At 42.9% G+C, this 27,357-nt stretch overlaps 1 protein-coding gene across 1 annotated transcript in view; it reads left to right on the top strand.

The window, feature by feature from the left end:
• The window catches only part of LOC311233448 (multidrug and toxin extrusion protein 1-like), a 65,768-nt gene extending 39,907 nt beyond the window's left edge, over positions 1-25,861 (top strand). The window contains exons 10-17 of the mRNA XM_084320415.1: positions 817-884; positions 2,316-2,424; positions 7,266-7,341; positions 7,601-7,670; positions 8,825-8,957; positions 11,173-11,270; positions 21,378-21,509; positions 23,114-25,861. Coding sequence (XP_084176541.1) covers positions 817-884; positions 2,316-2,424; positions 7,266-7,341; positions 7,601-7,670; positions 8,825-8,957; positions 11,173-11,270; positions 21,378-21,509; positions 23,114-23,455 — 1,028 coding nt within the window. The 3' untranslated portion in view covers positions 23,456-25,861. The remainder of the gene's footprint in view (positions 1-816; positions 885-2,315; positions 2,425-7,265; positions 7,342-7,600; positions 7,671-8,824; positions 8,958-11,172; positions 11,271-21,377; positions 21,510-23,113) is intronic.
• The last annotated feature ends 1,496 nt before the right edge of the window (positions 25,862-27,357 follow it).

The following is a 27,357-nucleotide window of genomic DNA, read 5'->3' as shown; positions in this document are numbered from 1 at the left end:
AGGTCCCACTACCCCCGCCATTTCCTGTCTCTGCTGTGCAGGCGTCCCCAACCGACCTGTAGGAGTCGCTGTCCACAACGTCCAGATTACCACCCATCGACTTCGGTTGCGTGCTAGTGAAGTTGGCAAACCTGAAACATGTCTATATTAGAAACAAACATCTCTTTACCACCATCTCTCTCTCTCTCTCTCTCTCTCAGAGAGAGAGAGAGAGAGAGAGAGAGAGATAGAGATAGCACCTGAGGAAGCGATAGCGAAACGCGTTGTGCAACAATAAAAAAGCAAAAACCAGTCTCCTGTGGAGTGTGCGGTCCCTTCTTTCCCTTGAAGGTATTCTCCTTTTAGTTTATATATATATATTAGAGCTGTCAATAGATAAATAGATAAATAAATAGATAGTCAATTGATAAAAAAAATTAACTAATTAATCTCACAATTTTCTGTAATTAATCTAGATTCAAAATAGCATTTTTGTACTTAAGACCGAAGCTTGTAACATATATTTACTTGAGTAAAATCATGGAATTAATGTAAAATCAACACAAAGAAAGTATATATATAGACTATTTTAATAGCTTTCTTTTAATACAGTTTCTCTCCTGTGCAACAAAACCATCAACATTGACTCAGCTAGACCTCTTTCTTATATCCACAGCGAATATACTGCTGAAAGTTCAGAACGTTGAAGATTTTTCACTCCATAGATTAATCTAGATTAATTTATTTTAATGCTTTAAATTATTTAAATGAATCTCCAAAGTTAAAGCATTAATTTTGACAGCCCTAATATATATATATATATATCTCTCTACACAGGTATGCTAGGTGAGGTGGATCTTGCTGCTCAGCATATCTTGTTGGAGGTGGGCTCCATCGCATACATGGTATGAATAACTCATCCACATATTCCGAGTACCCAGAAGACATGCTCAACATACTGATAGAATGGTAGCGCTGGTAGAGTCCTTCATTTTAAATTAAGTGTTTGATATTGAATGTACTTAAGTATCAAGAGTGAAAGTGCATTATTCTGTATGGCGTTCTTGTGTTTGCAGTAGTGCTGTCAATAGATAATTTTTTTTTACTAATTAATCTCACAATTTTCTGCAATTAATCTAGATTGAAAATAGCATTTTTTCTACTTGAGACCGAAGCTTGTAACAGATATTTACTTGAGTAAAATCATGGAATTAATGTAAAAAAACACAAAGAAAGTACATTTAGATTCAAATACTATTTTAATAGCTTTCTTCTCTCCTGTGAAATACAAATGTTCAACAAAACCATCAACATTGACTCAGCTAGACCTCTTTCTTATATCTGCGGCGCTAACATAAATAAAAACAACCCATTTTTCACTCCATAGATTCATCTAGATTAATTTATTTGAATGCTTTAAATAATTTTTATTAATCTCCAAAGTTAAAGCATTCATTTTGACAGCCCTAGTTTTCAGTGCTTGGGAGCATTCAATCCTCGACCTATTGACCTCTGAAGGTTATGTTAAAAGATTAAATTGGTCCAGTTACTGTACACTGCTCTGATTATGTCCTCTTTAGGATCGCTGCTTGTATGCAAAGTATTTTTGTTTGTTTGTTGTTTGTAAGTGAGTAGTGGGTAATGGGTTCAGATAGATGTAGTGGAGTAAAGAGTACAATGTTTACTTTGAGGTGTAGTGGTGTAGTGTACTCTTTACATTTAAATTGTACTTAATTACAGTAGAAATACTGGTACTTTTTATCACTGCCTGTGGTACCACTGACATGTGGACTGTTTCCTTATTTATTTATTTTATTTTTATATTATTATGATTATTATTTTATTTTCATCAGCCCAACATAATCCCAAAGAGCTCTTTTGCTTCTAATTATCTGTCTACGCATATGTCTGTTTTTACTTATGTCCAAAATCAAATTGCCTTTGTGGATTAATTAAAGTTGTATTGTATTAAAGGAAAACTCCAACATTTTGGGAAATTAGCTTATTTGCCATCTACCCTGGAGTTAGACAAGAAGATACATACCTTTTTTCTTCTCTGTGCATGCAGTAGGAGTAGGAAGACACGCACCGTTAGCCTAGCTTAGCGTCAGTCACTGGAAGTAGGTTCCTCCATTAGCCTAGTTCCCAACGTCTTCCTACTCCTACTGCACAGAGAAGAAACATTTATGTATCTTCTTGTCTAACTCCAGGGTAGATGGCAAATAAGCAAATTTCCCAAAATGTTGGAGTGTTCCTTTAACATAAAAAAATAAAATAAAAATTACCCTCCCCATAATGTCCCCATTTAGCCACTAATGCACCTGTGGTCCTGACAGTTCCCTCTAGGCATCAGCGCTGCTGCCTGCGTCCGCGTGGGGAACGCTCTCGGGGCTGGAAACACCACCAGAGCTATCACCACCTGCAAGGTGGCTCTGGTACTGTCAGGTAGGAGGCTCCAGGGAAGGGCAGGGCAGGGGGCCTGGGGGCCTGGGGTAACCTTATGTCACAGGGGGGCCACTTTGAAGAGTCTGTTATACGTCCAGTGGGCTGTATATGTGTCCTTGTTTCTTGTTTTTTAAACACAAATGTGCCTTTATGGTGATTTTGTATATTAAACGGAGTATTTAAAATCAGCTTTACTGGTAGATACAAAAGGGAAAATCACATCTTTGTCAAATTGTGTCTATAGTGGGAAATTAGATTTCAGATGAAAGGTTTTCAGATCAGGAATGACCACGGTAGTAAACACTGAATCATTCCATGTTTTCTACATATTGATCTGTGGGAACAGACACTACCCCCCAAAAGGCTCCTATATCATCACCTCTTCTCCCTTGATCGTGTACATAGTGATTCTACTTAAGTCACACTAGCGAGGTGTAACGTGTGGGAGGCTCACACTACCCTCGACATCTCCTGTCTTTGCTGTGCAGGCGCCCTGACCGACCTGTAGGAGTCGCTGTTTACAACGACCAGATTACCACCCATCGACTTCCCTCCCGCTGACTCTGCCAATTGAGTCAGTATGACGGCTGGCCCAAGCCGGAGGCAACGCTGACAGCCGGATTTGATACTGGTGTCTCACGCGTTGGTGACGAGCGCTTAGACCGCTACGCCACCCAGCCGCCCCACTATATCATTATTATTAAAACCCGAACCTTCATGTCTACAGCTAAACATGTCACCAGGCGTGAATACTTTCGGCAGCCAACATGCCCTTCCGCGTTGCTCTGATTGGCCGAGCGCGCGCATGCGCATGAGCCGCGACAAGCTCCTCAGCCAGGCAGGAATACTAAACTCCGCTTAACGCAATTTATACAAATGGAAGTATTGATTACGCCGTAACGAATCATTAAAAATATATACCGTTAACTGGAATATGTTGTTTCTTTACACATATGTTGGATTATGTAATTGGTTTGTCATGACAAACCAATAAAAAATTGCGAATTAACCGGTGGCTACAACAACACACAGTAACTACATGCATCATTGTTTACAATGAACGGTGGGGCTAATCGAAAGGACTAACCTAAAGTTAGTTGTTCACCAACAATCTACAGACACAAAGAAACACAGAACCGGACTGTTATATTAAATTAATTGATTGCTGTTTAACGCGTCCGTGTCCAGTCCTTTCGATTAGCCCCACCGTTCATTGTAAACAATGATGCATGTAGTTACTGTGTGTTGTTGTAGCCACCGGTTAATTCGTGATTTTTTATTGGTTTGTCATGACAAACCAATTACATAATCCAACATATGTGTAAAGAAACAACATACCAGTTAACGGTATATTTTTTTAATGATTCGTTACGGCGTAATCAATACTTCCATTTGTATAAATTGCGTTAAGCGGAGTTTAGTATTCCTGCCTGGCTGAGGAGCTTGTCGCGGCTCATGCGCATGCGCACGCTCGGCCAATCAGAGCAACGCGGAAGGGCATGTTGGCTGCCGAAAGTATTCACGCCACCAGGCCTACATAAACACCTAGACTACATCATTATTATTCAAACCAGAACATTCACGTAGCTCTATTATTCACAAGTACATTCCATAACTGTTTATAGTTTGATTTCCCACCAGATACCTTTATGGTGATTCTGTATATAAACCGGGGTATTTCAATTTCAGTATCAGCTTTATAGGTAGATGCAAAAACATATTTTTACAATACTGCATCAGGCCTAAACTGCATGGAACTGAAATACATTGGATTTGCCGGTTTCCAGCTGTATAGTACCACTACACCTTGCTAACTTCATATCACAGCCAGAACATGAACATTGTAGTGATTGTTAATGGTACATAATTCACCCACGGAACTATTGTTAGGAACAAGAGTTCCGCCCGAACATTATAGGAGGTGGCACTACCTGCCACCACGGGTCAGTCGACTACACGCAACGTAGCAGTAGCATGTTGTATTTGTGTACCAAATAAATGCTGTTCGCTCTACCTCGAGCTACCGTCTCTGACTCCCATCTCTCGGCACTACACTGGTGACCCTGACGTTGGTCTCGCTGAAGTATCAGGGACCGAACCGAACATGGCAAACGATGCCGTTATTATTCGATTGCCGGAGTTTTGGGAGCATTCTGCGGCGGCGTGGTTCGCTCAAACAGAGGCGCAGTTCGCACTACGAGGGGTTGACGACGACGCCGCAAGATATTACCACGTCGTCTCGAGCCTCGGGAGCACTACAGCGGCGAGGACGGTAGGCTTCATAACAGCTCCGCCTGCACGGAATAAATATGAGGCGTTTAAGACGCACCTACTCAGAATATTCGAGTTGTCACAGTCAGAGCGGGCCCGACGCTTGCTGGCTATACGAGGCTTGGGGGACAGCAAGCCTTCGGAGCACATGGAGATGATGTTAAACCTGCTGGGTGCAGAACGGCCTGATTTCCTGTTTATCGAACTGTTTCTCAGGCACATGCCGCCACACGTGCAGACGGCACTTGCCAATACAGCGGCTACGGATCCCCGTGCTTTGGCAGGAGAGGCAGACCGCTTCTACCTGGCCACTCGGCACTTTGCCCCAGGGCTAATAGCCTCGACATGCGGTTACACGCCGCAGGGGGGAGGGGCGAGGAAGATCAGGAGCAGCGCTGCCGCAGGCCTGTGTTATTACCACGCACGTTTCGGCGCGAGGGCGACAAGATGCCGTTCCTCTTGCACTTTCGGCATGGCGCATAAACGCAGACACCTGCGCCCAGTAGCAGCGGTGAGCGCAGGTATGTCGAACCGGCTGCTTTTCATTAGAGACACACTCTCCGGTTGCAAATTCCTCTGCGACACCGGAGCTCAGAGGAGCGTCCTGCCGGCTACAAAAGAGGACACCGCCGGCGATGATAGAGGTCCACGCCTGACGACCGCCAACGATACCCCTATCCGCACCTACGGTACAAGGACCGTGGAACTGTGTTTTGGGGGCCAGCGGTTCACGTGGGACTGCATCACGGCCGACATTTCGTTCCCACTGCTCGGGGCAGATTTCCTGGGTGCACACGGTCTCCTCGTGGACATTAGACATGGCCGCCTAATAAACGCACAGACACGGGCTTCGTTGGCATGTGTCCGCGATGGGGCGACATACGGCGGCCTTCTTACAGCTTTCACCGACCACGGACCCCTCACGTTTTCTGAGTCAAAGGTAGCGGAGCCATGGTCGGCACGACAAGAGCTCACGTACGATTCCGAGTGCGCCGCGAGACACGTCGCCGAGAGGCCCAACGTCGTCATCGGAGCTGTACAGCCGGACCTCGACTACGTCAACAGGGGCTCGGAACAGGCCTCCGACCACGACATCCAGGCCCTCGGGACTGCAGATTCCAGTCTACGCCTGGAGGACGTCGCGATTGGTCACTCGGGTCCGACGCTGCTGGATGACCTATCCACCGGACACCCTAGCCCACAGGCCCCTGAGGACTGGCGAAGGCTCGCCTTTGAGGTGGGGTACAACCACCACAAGATTGAACCCGCCCACGTAGACATTTCCCAGCCCGTAGAGCTGGCCCTCTCCCCCCGCCGAGGCCGTCCGCCGTTACCCCGGGACCCGCCGACGACGGAGCCGCCGTTGGCCTCGTCGACGTCTGTGCCCCCGGGTGTCGGGGAGGACGCGGGCGCTGGCGCCGCCCCTACCTCCCCGCCCCTGGCTTTCCGCACTCACCGTGGCCGGTTCATGCCCCCGGGCGCCGTGGAGGGCGCAGTCGCTTGCACCGCGCCCCCGGTTGTCCGCTCACGCCGCGGCCGGGTCGTTGTCTCTCCCCGCCGTGGAGGTTTTGACCATGGGTGAATTCTGGGGGGGCTTGTGTAGTGATTGTTAATGGTACATAATTCACCCACGGAACTATTGTTAGGAACAAGAGTTCCGCCCGAACATTATAGGAGGTGGCACTACCTGCCACCACGGGTCAGTCGACTACACGCAACGTAGCAGTAGCATGTTGTATTTGTGTACCAAATAAACGCTGTTCGCTCTACCTCGAGCTACCGTCTCTGACTCCCATCTCTCGGCACTACAACATAGAAGAATTGACTGATCAAGAGATCACTCCTATACGCTGCCTCTTACTTCAGATCTCGTCACTCTGATGAAGGCCGTAAGACCTAAATGTTGGTGGTATGTCTATTTTCTGGGGGCTGACATCTTGATTAGAACATAAAATATGTTATTGTCACTCCAAGTTGCATTCGATTCAACATGTCAGCACCCAGAAAACAGACTCTCCAATTGAAGAAGACAAGTTGGACCACTGAGTCTTTGATAAATAAGTGGCCTGCATTTTATGTTCAAGTAATATAAAATGCTTCTGAGGAAGTCAAATGAAATGACGTGAAGTTAATTTCAGTCTGTTAATTTGCCAGGCTGTGATATGAAGCTAGCAACGCGTAGTGGTACATATACTGCTGTGATATGAAGCTAGCAACGTGTAGTGGTACATATACAGCTGTGATATGAAGCTAGAAACGCGTAGTGGTACATATACAGCCGGCGGGAACCAGGAAAGTTGGATACGGTTGTAAAGCAGAAAACCTGTTATCGTTTCAATGGGCCCAATGACATTCAAATATCTTAACCCTTTCACTGCCACACGACAGAAGGTTAACCCTTTACTATCACACAACCGACGCCGCAGTCGTGTGGCAGTGAAAGGGTTAACCTTCTGTGTATTGTCGCAGTGAAAGGGTTAACCGTTTTGGTAGTGCGGCAGTGAAAGGGTTAAGTTGAGAGGTCAAGGTAGTGAGAAGGACAGGTCTCTGATGTCATGTTTCTTCTGTAGGAGCGCTGGCTGTGTTACAAGGTATTGTGATCGCCAGCTCCAGGTCTGTGATTGGCTACATCTTTACCTCAGATGAGTGAGTATCTGCCCAACACGCAATAAACAATAGACTATATAATTTTTGTTTTTATATATAATATACTATTATTATTATTATTATTATTATTATTATTATTATTATTATTATTATTATTATTATTATTATTATTATTATTATTATTATTATTATTATTATTATTTATTATATAAAATATTATAAATACATTAAAAAAGTATATATATATATTAAATATATAAATAAAACAAACCATGTTTCTTCTCCTTCCATTCTACAGAAACATTGTGGAGATCGTCTCAAAGAATCTCGGTCTCATTACCTTCATCCAGTTATTTGATGCTCTGTTGGTGAGATCTGACAGAATGTTGTTATTATTGGATTGTTTTATACTGATTTCTCACCTTGAATCATACACAGACTTAAAAGGTTGTCCAATAGAGTTTTTGAAAGCCGGGTAGCGTAGGCGGACTAAGCGTCTGTCTACCACCACAGAGCCAGTGGGATCGAATCCGGCTGTGGTGCCTCCGGCTTGGCCGACCGTCCATACTAACACAATTGGCAGTGTTAGAGGGTGGGTCCTGGTCGTAAACAGCGACTCCTACAGTTCGGTCGGGGCGCCTGCACAGCGAGGGAAGGATCTGGGAGAGGTAGTGTGACCTTCCACACGTTACACTCCCCCAGGGAGAGTCCGCGCTGCCAGGTGAAAAGAAGCGGTGGGCTGGCTACACATGTGTCGGAGGAAGCATGTGATAGTCTCCGCCCTCCCAGACCGACGGTAGGGGGTAGAGTGCGCAACGACCAGGAAGGGGATTGGGAATTGGCATAACGACTAACATTGGGATGGGAGAAAAACGGAAAAAGAAGGGGGGAAAAAGACAATTAAAAAAAATATATATATATATATATATATACATTAGTACTACTGAGTAATAGTGCTGCTAATCATATGTACAGAGTTGTAGTATCAATATGTACAGTGATAGCAGTATAAAGACACTATGGTAGTAAGTCATACTGGCCGACAGCGTAACTAGTTAGAGTAGGTAAGGGATATGTACAGATATATAGTATCTACAGATATGTGAAAAGAATTATATGCAGTTATGTACAGACAGATGTGTATATATATATATACGGTAAGAATAAATATATATTCTGTATATACCGGTACACATTATTGTACATGCTATCATACAGCGTTATATGGGTAGACTATGAGGTAGGTAGTTATGATTACTATGAATACAGTGAAAGCAGTAGGTAGGTATACATTGAGTATAGGCAACAGAGTTCAAAGTTCATACAGTATGGGTAACAGAGCCTAGGCAATGGAATCTATAATGATAGGTTGAAAATAACTGAATTATCCAACTGTCAATATGAAACACATTTATTCTGCTGACACACTGTGTTGTTTCGGTTTGTGTATGTGCGTGCGTGCGTGCGTGTGTGCGTGCGTGCGTGCGTGCGTGCGTGTGTGTGTGTGTGTGTGTGTTTTCAGTGCGTCTGCTCAGGCATCCTGGTGGGGGCAGGTAAACAGAAGATTGCTGCCGTCTCCAACCTGGTGTCTTTTTACATCATCGGTCTTCCGGTCGGAATAGCCCTGATGTTCTGGGCCAAGCTCAGGATATTAGGTAATGATGTCATCATCACGTGTCTTCTAGCTGATGATGTCAACTATTCACTATTGATTTCTGATGACATGAAAAGCACAACAAAGATATTTGTAAAGAAATAAAAAAATTTAATAACAGAAGGTATGTTGATGTTGAAAATGTCCCAACATGTTAAAACAGTTTTTTTTTATCTACTTTTTCTCCCCCTTTTTTCTGTATTTTTCTCCCATCCCAATTTAGTCGTTATGCCAATTCCCTTCCCTCCCTTCCTGGTCGTTGCGTGCATTTGCCCCCCACTTTCCGGTCTAGGGAGGGTTGATAGATACTATCACATGTCCCCTCCGATACATGTGGAGTCAGCCAGCCACTTCTTTTCACTTGACAGCGAGGGCTCTCACTGGGAGAGTGTAACGTGTGGGAGGCTCACACTACTTCCCCCAGCTCCCTCCCTCGCTGAGCAGGCGCCCTGACCGACCTGTAGGAGTCGCTGTTTACAACGACCAGGATACACACCCCACCGGCTTTCCACCCGCTGACACTGCCAATTGTGTTAGTATAGACCACTGCACTTCCGCGTTACATTGAAATCGGGGAGGAGAGAGCGGGGGGAGCAAATTAATGAATGTGGATGAGAGCCGTGATGTAAGTGGTTGCAGCTACGGCTGTGGGGGTGCTAGAGACATGATCGAATAGACTTTTATGCGCATGAGTTTCCTGAACTAGGCGCGACCCATTCCTAATCGATCAGAACTAAATCGGCCGAGATCAAGTCCCTTTTCCAGCACCTACTCCCCATACACATGTGCAGATTGTCAACGGAGTCTGGACGATGCGAGATGACGCGCGAATTAATGTGGACTGTTCCATCAGAGGGGGGAGCTTCGGTGGCCAGTGTCCTTTCAGCCGAACAGGATAATGAAAAAATTATCCCACTAAATGGCCAGACGCGTCTTATGGCGACATCTACAATTACCTCATTGAGTCTCCAGGTAGACTAATGTTTATATTTAAGTGCAGTGGTCTGTAGCCACTCACACTACCACCACAAGCTCCGCCGCTCTGATGGAACATTCAACATTCATTCGTGCATCATCTCGCGTCGTCCAGACTCCGTTGACAATCTGCGCATGTGTATGGGGAGTAGGTGCTGGAAAAGGGACTTGATCTCGGCCGATTTAGTTCTGATCGATTAGGAATGGGTTGCGCCGTGTTCAGGAGACTCAGGCGCATAAAAGTCTATTCGATCATGTCTCTAGCACCCCCACAGCCGTAGCTGCAACCACTTACATCACGGCTCTCATCCACATTCATTCATATGCTCACCCTGCTATCTCCTCCGCGATTTCAGAATCCCGGAAGTGTTGCGGTTGTCTATGGGCGACCGACCAAGCCGGAGGTACCGCTGACAGCTGGATTCGATACCAGTGTCTCTGCGGTGGTAGGCAGGCGCTTAGTCCGCTGCGCTACCCGGCCACCCTATGTTAGAACAGTTGTCGTGAAAATGACGGCTAAAGCCATGTGATATATTATCTATGCCCCTGGATATCACCGGAACCAAACCATGTCAGATATCCAATCGACTTCCTCCAAGACGTTGCATGATTTACTTGGGTTACCCTGATTGGCCCATCAGTCAGTCTGTCAGTTGAGACGCATGAGACACACCTGATTGTAAATGGGAACCAGCTGTGAGAGAGACGGATAAATTAGGAACTACAGGAACTAAAAGAACTACAACTAAGGAACCAGATGGAACAAAATACAAAGAACTAGAGCTGGACAGAGAAACATTACAACACAATACAATGAACTGGAGCTGGACAGAGAAACATTACAACACAATACAATGAACTGGAGCTGGACAGAGAAACATTACAACACAATACAATGAACTGGAGCTGGACAGAGAAACATTACAACACAATACAAAGAACTAGAGCTGGACAGAGAAACATTACAACACAATGTCCCAGATGTCCCAGACGGAAGGGGAGATGTCCCAGATAATGACATTGGGCCTTAAAGATGAAAACTCACCTGACAGCGAGGAGTTAACGTAACAGGTTTCACTGGGAGAGCGTAACAGGTTTCACTGGGAGAGCGTATCTGTCCAGGGGTCAAACTCATTTTCAACGTTTGTTACGATGTACAAATTTGTTGTATGTGCATGTTTTCACATGTACTTTGAGTGTGTATGTAATGCATTTGTGTGTGTGTGCGTGTGTGTTCCCAGGTCTGTGGATGGGTCTCTTCATCTGCACAGTCCTTCAGTCTTCATTCTTCATCGCTATCATCTTCTTCAAACTCGACTGGCAGAAGCTCACAGACAAGGTACACAGGGCATCCTCCTCGCGTCCCCCGTGGTGTAGAGCTGCTGCTAATTATTACTATCCCTTCATCTAACCATGATTTTATCAATTCATCTGCGGATCTAAATGACACATTTTCATAAAAGAAAAGGACGAGAATTTAACATTTATTTCTTCTATGATTGCACACTGAGCTAAAACATGCACTTTAACAGAGTGTTTTTTTAGAGCATTTTAAACCATCTTAGTGCTTCTGAATGAAATTATTATTATTTTATTAAATGATTATTTCCGTCAGACGAGATTCTTTGGAACATTTAACTGCCTTTAAGCATCGATGTAGTCACTTCTTTATTGATTTTTTTGTAATCAATTTATTTGATTCAGTCAATCATACCCTACTGTGGTATCATACATAGTACCACACATTTACACATAGTATCATTTACATTGTATCACATAATTATATATAGTATCATACATAGTATTACACATTTACATATAGTATCATTTACATTGTATCACATATTTATATATAGTATCATACATAGTATCACATATTTATATATAGTATCATTTACATTGTATCACATATAGTATCATTTACATTGTATCACATATTTATATATAGTATCATACATATAGTATCACATATCACAGTGTCTTCAGAAAGTATTCGGCCCTCTTCACTTTCCACATTTGACCTCTATCTAAAGGTCAAAAGCCCTTCATTTCATTACATGTCTTGTGTATGTATGTGACAAATAAATCTCTTGAATCTTGAATCTTGAAAAGTAATCTACAGTACAAGTAAACTAGAGACCACTGCTGTCCCTGTCGTCCGCTGTTAACACCACCATTCCTCCCAGGTGTCAGGCTCCTCATTCACTTCCATTCCGGGGGAGTTTAAATATTATACTTCTGAAGTAAGAAGTAACAAACTACTGTACTGCTGTGAAGATTTCAATAAAGCAGACAATTCTGAGTTAAAGGTATAGTGTTTGTTTTGGCATTTAATGTGTCCTTACAGATTTATTACATCTGAAAAATAAAAGCAGATCCTGTCCATTTCTTGTAGGTTTGATTTTTATTTGATTTGATTTTGATACATACAGGTGTATGCCCAGCCCATATGGGCTTACAAGACACATAAACAATAAGTATAATAATATACTTGACAAATTACTTGACAAATGACATATAGACCAAGATGGCCACAAGAAAAAGAAAATACAATAAAATGTAATATAACACAAGCTGTAAGCAATGTATGTAAACAAAGAAACAAGAGGAATTCATATACAATTATATAGGATATAGTGTGTTTAGTCTCAAGTGCCATGCTTTCTCCAAAAATCCTGCAAAACTGAAGATGTCCTCCACAAAAAAACAACTCAACATACAACTCTCAGACTGCCAAAACAAATCCGGATTTACAATTTGAATTTTCTCAAATAAAGCCCTCCTGTAGGTTTGAGTGTGCTGTGCATATGTGCCTTGTGTGGAATGTTGTGGGGAGTGGTTACCATGGTTACCTGCTGCCTTGCTGGAGGAAAGATTCTAAACCTTCTGTGAAAAGTTGACATTTGGTCAAACTACATCTCAAGTGAGAAATAGTTCCTTTATTTATTATTTGAAAATGCCAATATTAGTAAAAAAAAAATTAAAATAAAGTACATTTGACTACAAAAAATATATTGCACAGAATAATATTGCTGTATAGTTTATACTTCAGATGTATGATATTTAGACCTCAAAATGAATGGAAGTGAATGAGGAGCCTGACACCTGGGAGGAATGGTGGTGTTGACAGCAGATGACAGGGACAGCAGTGGTCGCTAGTTTACTAGTAGATGACTTTAGATCAGGGGTGGGCAATTATTTTTCCCAGGGGGCCGAATGAGCAACTGAAAATATGTTGGAGGGCCGGGCCAAAATTCCAAACTCAATTATGCATAATATACATTTTATTTCTATATAAAAAGCAGTAAATGGCATTGTTTTGACCCCTGGTAAGAGTGTATGTTATTATTTGGCAATTAAAAGGTGAGGTTAGCTTTCAAAAATATCATTTATTCAAATAGAATTTATTTCCAAAATGATAAACAAAATGTGAAACATTAATAACAAAGGGCATTTTGAGTTTCATATACTATTGAAACAAGGATTTTCTTAGCTTTCTAAAGACATCACATCATCTTATAGCAAAAATAAACAAGACATGTCACTGAACTGTGTAAAGAAAAGTGTCCCAGTTTTGTAGCCTTTTTTACTTTACATGCCTATATTAAACATTTAATGTTTTCAGAACTTTGAAAAAGAAATATCAAGTGTCCCATTTCACTTGTTATATTTCCACATTTTAGTGTTCTTCAGTTCTTTTTTTTTTTTCATTCAGTGTGAGAAATCCAGTCTCTGTTGAGCTTGAACAAGTCCATCAAAGTCAGGTTGCATGTCTGAGGTGGAGATGCGAAGCACAGCTGCCAGATGTTCATCAGTGACAGAGGATCTGTACCTGGACTTGGTAAACGTCATGACTGAGAATGTCTGTTCACATAATGTAGGTGGATCCAAAGAGAACCAACATCTTCTGAGCATGTCTCCTCATGTTTGGAAAGTTATCCTCCTTGAGAGCAGAGTAGAACTCTAGCAGTGATGCTGACTTAAAGTGCTCTTTCAGTAGTGAATCAGACTGCAGGTCAATGAGTTCAAGCTGAACAACTAACAACACTGCAGGTAAAGGGAGAGGAAACCAGCTGCATTTCATCCTCAACCTTTTTGAAATCTTGAAACGCCTTGAAAATTCATCATGCAGTGCTCCCAACATGGATGAGTACCTGTGCCGGTGATCAGCTGATGGTTTGACTTCTTTCAGGGTTTTCATGTGTTTGAGATTGTTGCTGCCTAGTTGCCTTGAAATTAATTGCAACTTTGTCATGAAGGCTTTCACATGGCTATGCATTTCATGAGCAAAAATGCCCTTGCCTTGCAGTTGTGTGTTCAGTAGGGATGGGTACCGTTCACATTTGAACCGATACGGTACCGGTACCTGTGAATTGATACTAGTTCGGCCCCGACTGCTTTGTTGTTGAATCAAGTCAAATCCTAGGTAAGCGTATATTGTGCGTGTGAACGTTGACATGGAAAGAAAAAAGTAAAAAAAAAAAAAAAAAAAAAAAAAATTATTTATTTTTATTATCATGTAATCTTTCGCGGGCCGGTCAGAATGCCCAGGTCTGCTTTAGATATAAGCTGATTTTTGACAAGTTCTAATAAAGGGAAATATCCCTTTAAGTGGACTACTGTGCATTACTTACCTAGGCCAGAAGAGGGCAGTGTTGGCTCGTATTATAAACACCAGAGCAACAACCACAGGCAACAACATAAAAATGTTTATAAAGGATGTGTGTACAGTAAAGAGTATTTGACAGGTAAACCACTTGTACAGTACATTGCATGTATTCACTTTAAGGTAGAATCTGAAATGGTGTCAAACAGCGTCTGGGCAAAAGAGCCCTGCTTGGTATTGCCCATCCCAGTTAGGACAGCCGAATCCCGTCCAATCTTTCGCCGTCGACTAAAGACTCACTTCTTCAACCATTATCTGAAATGATATAAAAAATAATAATAATAATCTAACCCTGACTAACCTTACTGTCATGCACTTGTCCTAATAAATAACCTACACTGTAACACGCAACACTTTGATGAGCATTGTTACTCAGCTGATAGAGTTGTACCCTTCTTGCTGTCTTGTCGTACAGAACTTGTAAGTCGCTTTGGATAAAAGCGTCAGCTAAATGACTAAATGTAAATGTAAATGTTGGTATTGCACTTTGTTTATATTTATTGTTTTGATATGTGTGTTGGCAGTTATGATGAATTGAAAATGGGGGACCCTGATGTAAACAAGACAAAAGTCTTTCTCTGGTCTGCATCCCCTTAACAATTGTGTGTATTGAGCCGTACTGTATTGTACCCATTCTGCAATCTGTTAATAACATTTTCAATCAATCAATTAATCAATCAATCAATCAATCAATCAATCAATCAATCAATCAATTAAGTGTTGGGGAAAATACTAGTCTAATAGACTCTAACGTTGAAACTCTAACTTGACAACATAAACATTCTAAATAGGCCCCTTTCTATTTCCTGTTGCAATGTTTGCTAATACAGTTGCCGACAGTTTATATAAAACACGTGATACTTGTGCCCTAATGATAAGGATAAGCTCTCAATGAAGAAACCCAGCCGCATTGCCAAAAGAAAGTCTAAACATGCCTATAGATATGGAAGTACATACTATGAATGCATCACATGGCCCATAATGGTCGCCAAATAGCATTGCAGAGTTCGACGGACCTGTGATCCTTTGTGAGCTCTAGATATTGACAATGTCGATGCTACATACTCTACATACTCTACCGCATGGCCCCTACCAGTGGCTCGGCGACAGTGGCTCGGTAGGTAGAGCAGTGGTCTGATAATCCCGAGGTTCCCGGTTCGATTCCTGCTCCTTCCGGGCAGCATGTCGAAGTGTCCTTGAGCAAGACACTTAACCCCAGCTGCTCCTGATGAGCAGGTTGGCATGTGTGTGAATGTGTGAGTGAATGTGTGAGTGAATGTGTGAATGTGTGAGTGAATGGGTAAAAGGATAAAAGCACTATATAAATCCACCATTTACCACCTTTACCATCACTGAACATGTAGATGGACTTCTTCAACTCTCACTCACGGACAAAATAGAATGGCTGCACTCTCAACCCGATTTACTCCTGAATGAATGAATGAATGAATGAATGAATGAATGAAAGTTTATTTTTGAACCTGTATTCTCCATATTCCTCCAAACAAATCACGGTATCTAGCTCCGTCAAACAGAACAATCATAAAAAAATTGTATTTTAAAATAATAAAAAAAACAGGAATTATAAACAAAAGGTCAAGAGCAATGTATTTAGAATTCACCCGTAGCCTACTCTTCTGCTTTCAATTCCTGCCGCTAAGCTTTTCAAAACCTACTGTATGTCGCCATGTATACTGACCTTGAGAAAGACTCGTTTTACAGTCAAAGTTGCCGTCTCTGAACACGGGACAGTGGTCCCCATCTACCCAGTGGTTTAGGTTCTGACGGGTCCCCATCTACCCAGTGGTTTAGGTTCTGTGGTGATGGCAGCACATCATAAGTATCTCCTATAGGGAGGTGTAGTCTGACGTCACTGGTTGTTCCACCCGTATAGGGATTTATCATTGGGAAAATGGATTATCGGCTATTGTAACAATTCTGCCGCATGGAAATTGAAAAGCTTTCCATTTTTGCAAAAAATTAGTTCCCTTCTATCACTAACATTATTGTTTAAGCAGTTTTGGTTGAAATACAATTTGGCGATTATTTTTTATGATTAATTGCGAATATTTTCATGTTGAGCTATAGATTGTGGATGAAGCACAGAAAGTTACACCATGCAAATGTTAATGCTTTATTTGTTTTAAATGAGACGATTTAGAAATGGGCAATGGGGAAATGCATTGCGTTGGACAGAGGGTGGAACACGAGAAACGGCAATGACGTAACCATTACACCTCCCTATTAGGACGTTTATATGATTTCCCTCCATACTCCACAGTCCCTCCAGCTTAGCTTCCTCTTACACTTTCCCAGTTCATCCACTGTCCCTGCTTAGCCTGGGCCACAGCCTTTGTACACCTCGCACCTGCTCACCTGCTCACAAATCACTATGAATTGAAAATGGGGACCCTGATGTAAACAAGACAAACGTCTTTCTCTGGTCTGCATCCCCTTAACAATTGTGTGTATTGAGCCATATTGTACCCATTCTGCAATCTGTTAATAAAATGTTTCATTCATTCATTCATTCATTCATTCATTCATTCATTCATTCACACTCCACTACCAGCTTCCTCCTTTCTGTGGGACCTGCTTTTTTCCATACTGAGCTGAGCCCTGTTTTCTGCACTGGTATCTATTAAACAATTCCTTTCTGCTGATTCCTCTGTGCCACTACTATACTAAAGAACATTTTACCTTCTACATTCAGGAGGGATATGGTCAGAAACTGGCTTAAAACTGGTTAAACTTCTCCTTGGGAATTAGGATGACCCCTGTTCTACACACCAAACTCTTGGCATAACTTGTTTATCCCATACTACTCCCAATAACCTCCACAAGAATCTAAGTACATCAGGCGCACTTTTTTTTGTATCCACTTGTTCTCCTCCTATTTTCTGTATTTTCCTCCCATCCCAATTTAGTCGTTATGCCAATTCCCCCCTCCCCTTCCTGGTTGTTGCGCGCATGTGCCCCCCACTGGTCGGTCTAGGGAGCCCTGAAGTCTATCACATGCTTCCGCCGATACATAGGAGAAAGCCAGCAGCCTCTTTTCACCTGGCAGCGAGGACTCTCATTGGTGAAGTGTAACACGTGGGAGGTCACACTACCTTCACCATTTCCCTCCCTCGCTGTGCAGGCGCCCAGACCTGACCTGTAGGAGTCGCTGTTTACAACGACCAGATTACCACCCATTGACTCCCCTCCCGCTGACTCTGCCAATTGAGTCAGTATGACGGCCGGCCTAAGCCGGAGGCAGCGCTGACAGCCAGATTCGATAACGGTGTCTCTTGCGTTGGTGACGAGCGCAATGTCCGCTGCGCCACCCAGCCGCCTAGGAAGGCACATTTCTCTATTCTTTCCTGTATCTAAATATTCCTCTACCTCTCGCTTTTAAGCTTTGAGTTGCCCCCCCCTTTCCTTGGCTGAACATTCCTTTAACAAACTTAAATGGATCCCTATAAAATGCTGTTCTGACCTGTCCTTCTTCTTTCTCTTCCTCCTAAGTTGGCCTGAGTACAATGAGTACTGCTGACAGACTGACTCCTTAGCTCTTCCTGCGAAACATTAATTCCCTCTTTCTCTCATCCTCTACAAGATACAAGATACTTTAATGCCACACAACAATGGTTGGTGGTAATTGTTTGCGGTACAGTTTGTTAAGCACTGGTTACATCAGTACTAAAGTACTAAGAGCGATACACTGCTCTGTTGTTATATATTTTTTATTGAACAATCTTATCACACTTTTTACTGTCCGTTCTATTTTATAATTTTTAGCCTTTAATTTTTTTTTTAACTGAATCAAACCGCACTTTTTTACTCTATCTAATCTATTCTATTTTATTATTTGTATTACTGAAGAACTGTGATTTGCCTTACCTTGCTATCTCTTTGTATTTCATTTTGTATGCTCGCTTATGCCTGTATTTTTTACTGTTGTGAAGCACTTTGAACTGCAACCTCTGTATGAAAAGTGCTATACAAATAAAGTTATTATTATTATTATTATCAACATGAAACATCAGACATCAACTCCACTGCTTTCTTAGCCGTCTCCTCTCCTTCACTAACTTCTCCACTGCTTTCTTAGCCGTCTCCTCTCCTACACTAACTTCTCCACTGCTTTCTTAGCCGTCTCCTCTCCTTCACTAACTTCTCCAGTGCTTTCTTAGCCGTCTCCTCTCCTTCACTAACTTCTCCAGTGCAGCTGTGCAATGCAGTGCAATGCAGCTGTGACCGCGTCCCCGACCGCCAAGAACCTTGGTGTTGTCCTCGACGACCAGTTGAACTTCTCTGCTCACATCGCAGCGACAACCAGAACCTGCAGATTCCTCCTGAGCAACGTCAGAAGGATACGCCCCTTCCTGACAAAAGAAGCCACCCAACTCCTCATCCAATCAACAGTCATCTCCCGCCTCGACTACTGCAACGCACTGCTAGCTGGCCTCCCGGCCACTGCCACCAAGCCTCTTCAACTCATTCAAAACGCAGCGGCCCGCCTGATATCAAACCTACCGAAGTCGGCCCATGTCACCCCACTTCTTAGGGACCTGCACTGGCTCCCCATTGCTGCACGTATCCGCTTCAAGGCCCTCGACCTAGCATACCGTGCAGCAAAGGGAACCGCTCCCGCCTACCTCCGGTCAATGGTCTCTAACTACACACCCTCAAGACCCCTACGCTCTGCATCTTCTGGCCGCCTCAGACCTACTCCTATCCAAGCTCCCGGAGGGTCATCAAAGAGAAGCCGCCTATTCTCAGTCCTTGCCCCACAATGGTGGAATGAACTACCCATCCCAGTTAGGACAGCCGAATCCCGTCCAATCTTTCGCCGTCGACTAAAGACTCACTTCTTCAACCATTATCTGAAATGATTAAAAAAAAAAAAAAAAAACAAAAAAAATTAAAATCTAACCCTGACTAACCTTACTGTCATGCACTTGTCCTAATAAACTAACCTACACTGTAACACGCAACACTTGATGAACATTGTTACTCAGCTGATAGAGTTGTACCCTTCTTGCTGTCTTGTCGTACAGAACTTGTAAGTCGCTTTGGATAAAAGCGTCAGCTAAATGACTAAATGTAAATGTAAATGTCCAGTGCTTTCTTCCGTCTGGAGGACCTGGCACTCTCTCTGCAACCTCTTTCTCTCAATCGTTCCAAATCTTTCAGCACCATATTCATAAATAATGTCTCCCGTCTCCTGCATGCGGCGAAACCGTTTACAGTCTGCGACACCGCTGTGACGGGGCGCTAACCCGGTCAGCTGTCTTTCCAAGCCGTCACGTCGTAGTCCCTATAGTCCCTATAGTCATCAGCTGCTCTATTCACAGCAGCCACTAATTGGGTCTGAATTTATAATGAAACACAAGATACCTGTGCCCTGATTGATAAGGACAAGCGCTCAATGAAGAAACCCAATGACATTGGCAAAAGAAAGTCTTAACATGTCTATGGATACCTATGTAACTACTCACTATGAACCAGTGGCCCATAGCGCCCCCCCAAACAGCATTGACACGTTCAATGGACCCGCACGCCCCTTTGATGGAAATAAACAGGAGCCAAAGCCGTTCCCCTAGCAACGGAATAGCAACAGAATACTTCTCAAAAGGTCTATACTGTACCAAACGACTAGCTACTTTACAATTAAGAGAAGTTCAACTAAATCTTGAGCAGACAAAAAAAATTACGATTTTGCTTGTCAGACTAAACTTAGTTTAACTACATCAAAACGACACTGTGGGAAATGGAATCTTACAGTATATGTTACTTGGGGGTACAACTAAAGTGTGGGTGTGTTTGAATTAGAGACTAGAGCAAGAAGAACCTCACTGTGGCACTTTGACTGATGGTGTGTTTTAAGAGAGGACAGGGAGACATCTGTGAGGTAGAATCGGGGGAAAATGCTGAAGTTGTAGGGGAATATTTAGTTTGTAATTAACTACCTGAATGTAGTTAACTACTGAAAAGATACTGAGATTTGAATGTAGTTATTAAACCTCCACCCAAATACTGCAACATTTATTTCAACTAGTAATTGAACTACATGTAGTTAACTACTACAGAGTTTGTTGGAAGTTTAGTGAGTTTAGTAAGTTATTATACTGTGCATTGTTCCAGACCTCTCTTGGCAGAGTCTGAGGCGTGGACAGCTAGAGTAACTCCTCCCTTATTCCCACACAAGTGCAACCCACACATCAGACCAAAGCCAAAAAAAAACATAAACAAAATGCAATACCAAGCGGGGCTATTTTGCCTATAGAGGTCGCTGTTTGCCACCATTGCAGATTCTACCTTTAAATAATCATTTATGTCTAGGGGTGTAACAATGCGACCTCACAACGATTAATTTCGATTATTCAGGCAACGATTCAATGCATCATGAAATCTCTTCATTTGACCACGATTAGATTAGATTCTATTAATTTTCGATCAATTTTCGATCAATTTTCTATCAGTTAATTCCCCCCCAAAAAAAGTATACACAAATGTGGCTGGGGGAACTGATTCACTCAGGATGAATGGACTATAGGTCAATAAAAACAATACACACAAAAAAAAAAACATTCATATTTTTTTTATTAAATTAATTTTTTTTTAAATTTTTAAATTCGATTAATTTCTATTATAATCGATTCTAACATTTTCAAATCGATGCAGTTGAATCGTCACATTAGAATCGATGCATTTCGATTAATCGAGGCATCGTTACACCCCTATTTATGTCTCTTCACTGGGGCTGTTCTGCTCAATCTGGTATCTATTCAGGCCCAGGTGCGTGCTGGGAGGAACTGGGTGGTGATGACGTCACCAAAACAGCCTCCGGCTGGTAAGCTGCTGATTGAGGCAGTGACCCCTGACCCCGCAGAGTGCCCTGAGCCGGCCCCTAACCTTCACACAGTAAGTCTGTACTGTACCTCTGACCCCGCAGAGTGCCCTGAGCCGGCCCCTAACCTTCACACAGTAAGTCTGACCTTGCAGAGGGCCCTGAGCCGGCCCCTAACCTTCACACAGTAAGTCTGACCTTGCAGAGGGCCCTGAGCCGGCCCCTAACCTTCACACAGTAAGTCTGACCCCGCAGAGGGCCCTGAGCCGGCCCCTAACCTTCACACAGTAAGTCTGACCTTGCAGAGGGCCCTGAGCCGGCCCCTAACCTTCACACAGTAAGTCTGACCCCGCAGAGGGCCCTGAGCCGGCCCCTAACCTTCACACAGTAAGTCTGACCCCGCAGAGGGCCCTGAGCCGGCCCCTAACCTTCACACAGTAAGTCTGACCTTGCAGAGGGCCCTGAGCCGGCCCCTAACCTTCACACAGTAAGTCTGACCTTGCAGAGGGCCCTGAGCCGGCCCCTAACCTTCACACAGTAAGTCTGACCCCGCAGAGGGCCCTGAGCCGGCCCCTAACCTTCACACAGTAAGTCTGACCCCGCAGAGGGCCCTGAGCCGGCCCCTAACCTTCACACAGTAAGTCTGACCCCGCAGAGGGCCCTGAGCCGGCCCCTAACCTTCACACAGTAAGTCTGTACACTTGTTGTTTGGCCACCAATGTTACAAGATCCCTGTTGGGGAAAATAATGGTCTTTACTGTGTATCATATTGTATTTATCGTATCTTATCTTATCTTATCTTACATTACTTTACCTTATTGTATACTATGTTATTTTATGTTATTACCTTATCTTATATTACCTTACCTTAATATGTTATACTTTATCTTATGTTATGTTATGTTGTGTTATCTTACCTTACCTTGATTGTTGATTTTTTAGTTTTGTTTGTTTTATTTTGCAAACTTTAACTTTTTTGAATTTGTTTTTGAATTAGGGGTAGGTTGCTCTATAAGCCTTTTGGCTTCAAACCTATCCTTTTCGCTTGTTTGTTTGTAAACATTTCGAAAGATTATTTGTTTATTGTTTATTTATTTGTAAACATTCGAAATAAAATAATTCATTCATTCATTCATTCATTCATACCTTATGTTGTACTTTGTTATGTCATGTTATGTTATGTTATATTGTGTTATCTTACCTTATTTTACATCACCTTACTTTACCTCACCTTACCTTACCTTACCTCACCTCACCTTACCTTACTTTACCTCACCTTATCTTACCTTACCTCACCTTACCTTACCTTACCTCACCATACCTTATCTTACCTTACCTCACCATACCTTACCTTACCTCACCATACCTCACCATACCTTACCTTACCATACCTTACCTTACCTTACCTCACCATACCTTACCTCACCATACCTCACCATACCTTACCTTACCTCACCATACCTTACCTCACCATACCTTACCTTACCTTACCTTACCTCACCATACCTTACCTTACCTCACCATACCTTATCTTACCTTACCTCACCATACCTCACCATACCTTACCTTACCTCACCATACCTTACCTCACCATACCTTATCTTATCTTACCTTACCTTACCTCACCATACCTCACCATACCTTACCTTACCCCATATTACCTCATCTTACCATCCAGGCCCAGATGGAGGGTGCAGAAGGTGTGAAGCTGGCTGGCTACAGCGCCGTCAGCACCCAGGAGGCCGAGGTCAGCGGCAGGGAGGGTGGTGGAGAGGCCGAGCGGGCTGCAGACGCTTCAGGAACCACAGCCCCAGCTCTGCTCTCTGCCACTCAGCTGATCCTGCGACGGGGACTCACGCTGGCGGCCGCGGTGGTCCTCCTGGCCATAGGGGTCACTGTGTACATTGCCATCCCGCCGCCAGAGTCGTCTGCCCAGAGCAGGACCAACTTTACTAGTCTGGACTGGACTAACGCCACTACTCCTGCACCCACGACGCTGGAACTGGACTCACCGCTCTAACCAGCATCTGTGTGTATGTGTCTGTGTGTGTTGGAGGAGGGGCACATCTGAATGTTTCCTGGTCAATGTGTGTGCAAAATTTACTTACGACTTACTAAGGACTTAAACCTACAGGCCTGGGCACCCTGAAGATTAGACCGGTCACACCAGCCGCACCGCGGACCGGCTCGCAGTCAGCAGCGATGGTTTCGGCGTCTGGTCGTATAATACCACATGACCTATACCAGATAAAAAAGCATGAAAACATGTTGTTATGTTTTTTTTTGTTATTAATTGTATATCGGTGAAGGTATGGATGAAGGGTAGGATGTGCTTTGTCAATTAAATCTGTTTGGTTTGTCAAAAAGTAAAAACACACACACACACAGAGAGAGTGGTGGGGTTGTGGAACAGCGCAAGGTGATAGAGATACAACGGAGAGAGACGGGTAGCAACAGTCAGGATTGTTTAAAATTAGGGATGCTCGATATTGGCTTTTTTACCTATACCGATATTGTCCAACTCTTAATTTCCGATACCGATATCAACCGATACCGATATATGCAGGGTTCCCCCCCCCCCAAAAATGGAATAATTTCAGGTAATTAACACTTTGATCGCCATGGGTTAAATTCATAATTTACCATCCCTCGCCATCTCTATTTGTCTATGGATAAGTTCCCCTTCTTTTCAGGGCTATAACTTTTTAAATTCTATTGTTAAATTGCCATTATTATGGCCCATTCAATGTCCTATATGTATTGTTCAGGGTGTAGCAACGTTAAACTTTTTCATTCACATATTCATACTAAAATATGGTCTAAAGTATAAGTATGTTTTTATCGTTTTCTGCAGCTTTCTTCAGAACGTGATTTATAGCCCTAAATGCATTATATTGATGATCAAATACAGTTTGGTAGGAATCTGTGCGAGATAAAAAATGTCAACTGGATGTCCTTCTAGGAGTTACTACATATCATCTGATGATGACCGGATGGGCGGGGGATCGTTTATAATTCCGTGGGCAGCGTTAGATGATTCATCCAGAGTGGGTCATATGTTCATCATAGCAGTTTATATGGAACACGTTAGAATATAACGCTGAATCTTACCGTGGCTTCCTCGCGCCGCTGGCAGATGAGCGTGGAACAGAATTCTTTCTATTATGGGATGGAGAAATGCCCGATCCATTTCCAGGTTGTATAATAGTATATACGTCCAAATCATGTTGTTTTTTCGAGTTATTTGCACCGATCGATGTTCACTGTGTCAAGACGGAGTCTCTCTAACGATAGCGAGTGCCCGGACCACATATGGATGAGCACTACCGGTTCAAAGGGTCATTTCCGGTTGGCGATCTGCCGATCGGCCACCAGATGGCGCTCTTGAACCGCTAGAGAGTTGAGTGGAGCTTTGCAGTGTGTCTCAGGGCTCCGGAGGGGAAATATGATTTAGATCACAGATTTTTGAAATATTGACATCAAAGACGAGTTACGGCGTCTTCGGCAGAATGAGCATGGCTAGGAATGACGTCTTAACTCGTCATCGGCGATCATAGTGTTAACATTACATATCTCTTGTTGTGGAATTAACACAACATTATGCATACTTTTGACAATAAATAAAATCAGAATTTGTTCTTACTTGCTTTCATGGGTAAATAAAGGTTATAGAAATGTAAAAAAATAATAATAATTTTTTTTTTTTTTTTAAATCTTTTGAAACCCGATACCGATATTTTCCGATATCATATTTTAATGCCGATATTGGCCGATATTGGTAGGCCGATAATATCAGACATCCCTATTTAAAATCATGGATTTTAAATGTCCCAAGAGTTACCAAGCTCTTGATTTTTAACCCATGATAAATATCAGCTCTATTGAGTGCTCTCAGTACTATGAAGAGCAGCAGAGCAGACTGGCGCGTGGGGGAATCGCTGCTGGTGTGAACAACAGTCACTCACTCATCCACTCACTCAGTAATGGATGATCTGGCAGGGACATTTTGTGGGCTGCACGCGCACCAGGCAGCACCCTGGGGTTAACTCTGACCCTAACCCTGGGGTGCTGAGAGTCAACGTCCTCAACGTCGTGGAGGAGACGGATACTCGCTCATTTCTCAACCTGTTCTTGATTCAGATTTCAATCTTTACCGCTAGATTGACCTTCTTACCGCTGACTTTAAATCTTTGATCCGTTTTAACTTTGATAGTTTACTGTGTTTAATACCACTGTCTAATGTATAATCTATATATATATATATATATAATGTATAATCTATATAACATGTAAATATTTTATATAAAATCTAATTGTGTGAAGTTTAAAAAACTCGGACTACAGACAAGTTTGTAAATGTGTGCCTTTCTTATACTACTAACTGCTGAACTTATTGATACTATGATTTTAAATGACTGGATTTATAATACAACTGGACATGGAAAGCCTATCTGATGGGTTTAATGTGTGTAACTGTGAGTTCATCTGTGATGGAGGTCATCAATAAATTATATCAAGTTATATTTATCATGACTCTTTGGCTTCTAACATTCGAGCGAGAAAAAACCTTACAAATCAATGTATCCATAAGGTACAACACAGATATGATACAGAAACGAACTCAATATCCATAATACAGAAACAAACTCAATATCCATGATGGAGACAACAAACTCAATATCCATGATACAGAAAACAAACAAACTAAATATTCAAAGGTTGTCCTTGTGTATGTATGTTGGGGGGGTACTGTAAATAGTTTTGGTGGGGTTGCATAGACTAGAGCAGAAGTTGTTAAATGGATCTTTTATTTTATTTATATATATATATTTTACACATGTAAGGAAGGACTAACAACAACAACAACAAAATATCACAATGGAAACACAAATGAACAAACACAAGCTTTGGGAAGGGTAGAATAAGCGGATAAACATAATTATTTTTTTTATCAACTTTTTTCTCTTTCTATTTTTCTCCCAATTCCATTGTGCCAATTCTCCCCTCCCCTGTCTTGAACGTTGCTCGCATATGCCCCCCACTGGCCGGTTGTAGGGAGGATATAAGCCTTGCATCACGTGTCCCCTCCGATACACGAGGAGGCAGCCTGTCACATCTTTTCACCTGCCAGCGCGGACTCTCATTGGCGAGGTGTAACGTGTGGGAGGCTCACACTACCCCCGCCATTTCCTGTCTCTGCTGTGCAGGCGTCCCCAACCGACCTGTAGGAGTCGATGTCCACAACGTCCAGATTACCACCACCATCGACTTCCACCCGCTAACTCTGCCAATTGAGTTAGTATGACGGCTGGCCCAAGCAGGAGGCAACGCAGACAGCCGGAGTCGAACCCGGTGTCTCTTGCGTTGGTGACGAGCGCAATGTCCGCCGCGCCTGTCGCTTCTCCAGCATAGAAATGAATGACAGAAAGGAGCTGACAACTCATAAAACGTCCCTGGTGGACACAAGCCCTTACACTGTAATATACATAACTACCTACCTCAAACTATAGTCTACCCATATAACTCTGTATGATAGCCATGTACAACAAAACTATATATATATATTTATATTTACCATATATATTGAGGATGTGTAGTTAGAGACCATTGACCGGAGGTAGGAGGGAGCTGTTCCCCTCGCTGCATGGTATGCCAGGTCAAGAACCTTGCAGCGGATTGGCGCGGCAATGGCAAGCCAGTGCAGGTCTCCAAGAAGTGGGGTAACGTTGGCTGACATTGATAGGTTGGCGATCAGGCGGGCCGCTGCGCTCTGTACAAGTTGAAGTGCCTTGGTGGTGGAAAGTAGGGTGGGGATACATGCATGCATCATGTAAACAACAACATTCATTTTGGACCAGCAATTAAAAAAATTTATAAGTTCATTAATCAATATTCTTTTGGGGGGAAAAGCACTACTTTTAT

This window comes from Notolepis coatsorum (assembly GCF_963971535.1).
Source record: "Notolepis coatsorum genome assembly, chromosome: 1".
NCBI classification, from domain to species: Eukaryota; Metazoa; Chordata; class Actinopteri; order Aulopiformes; family Paralepididae; genus Notolepis; species Notolepis coatsorum.
The sequence above is the reverse complement of the archived record's forward strand: the minus strand, read 5'-3'. Positions and strand labels throughout refer to the sequence as shown.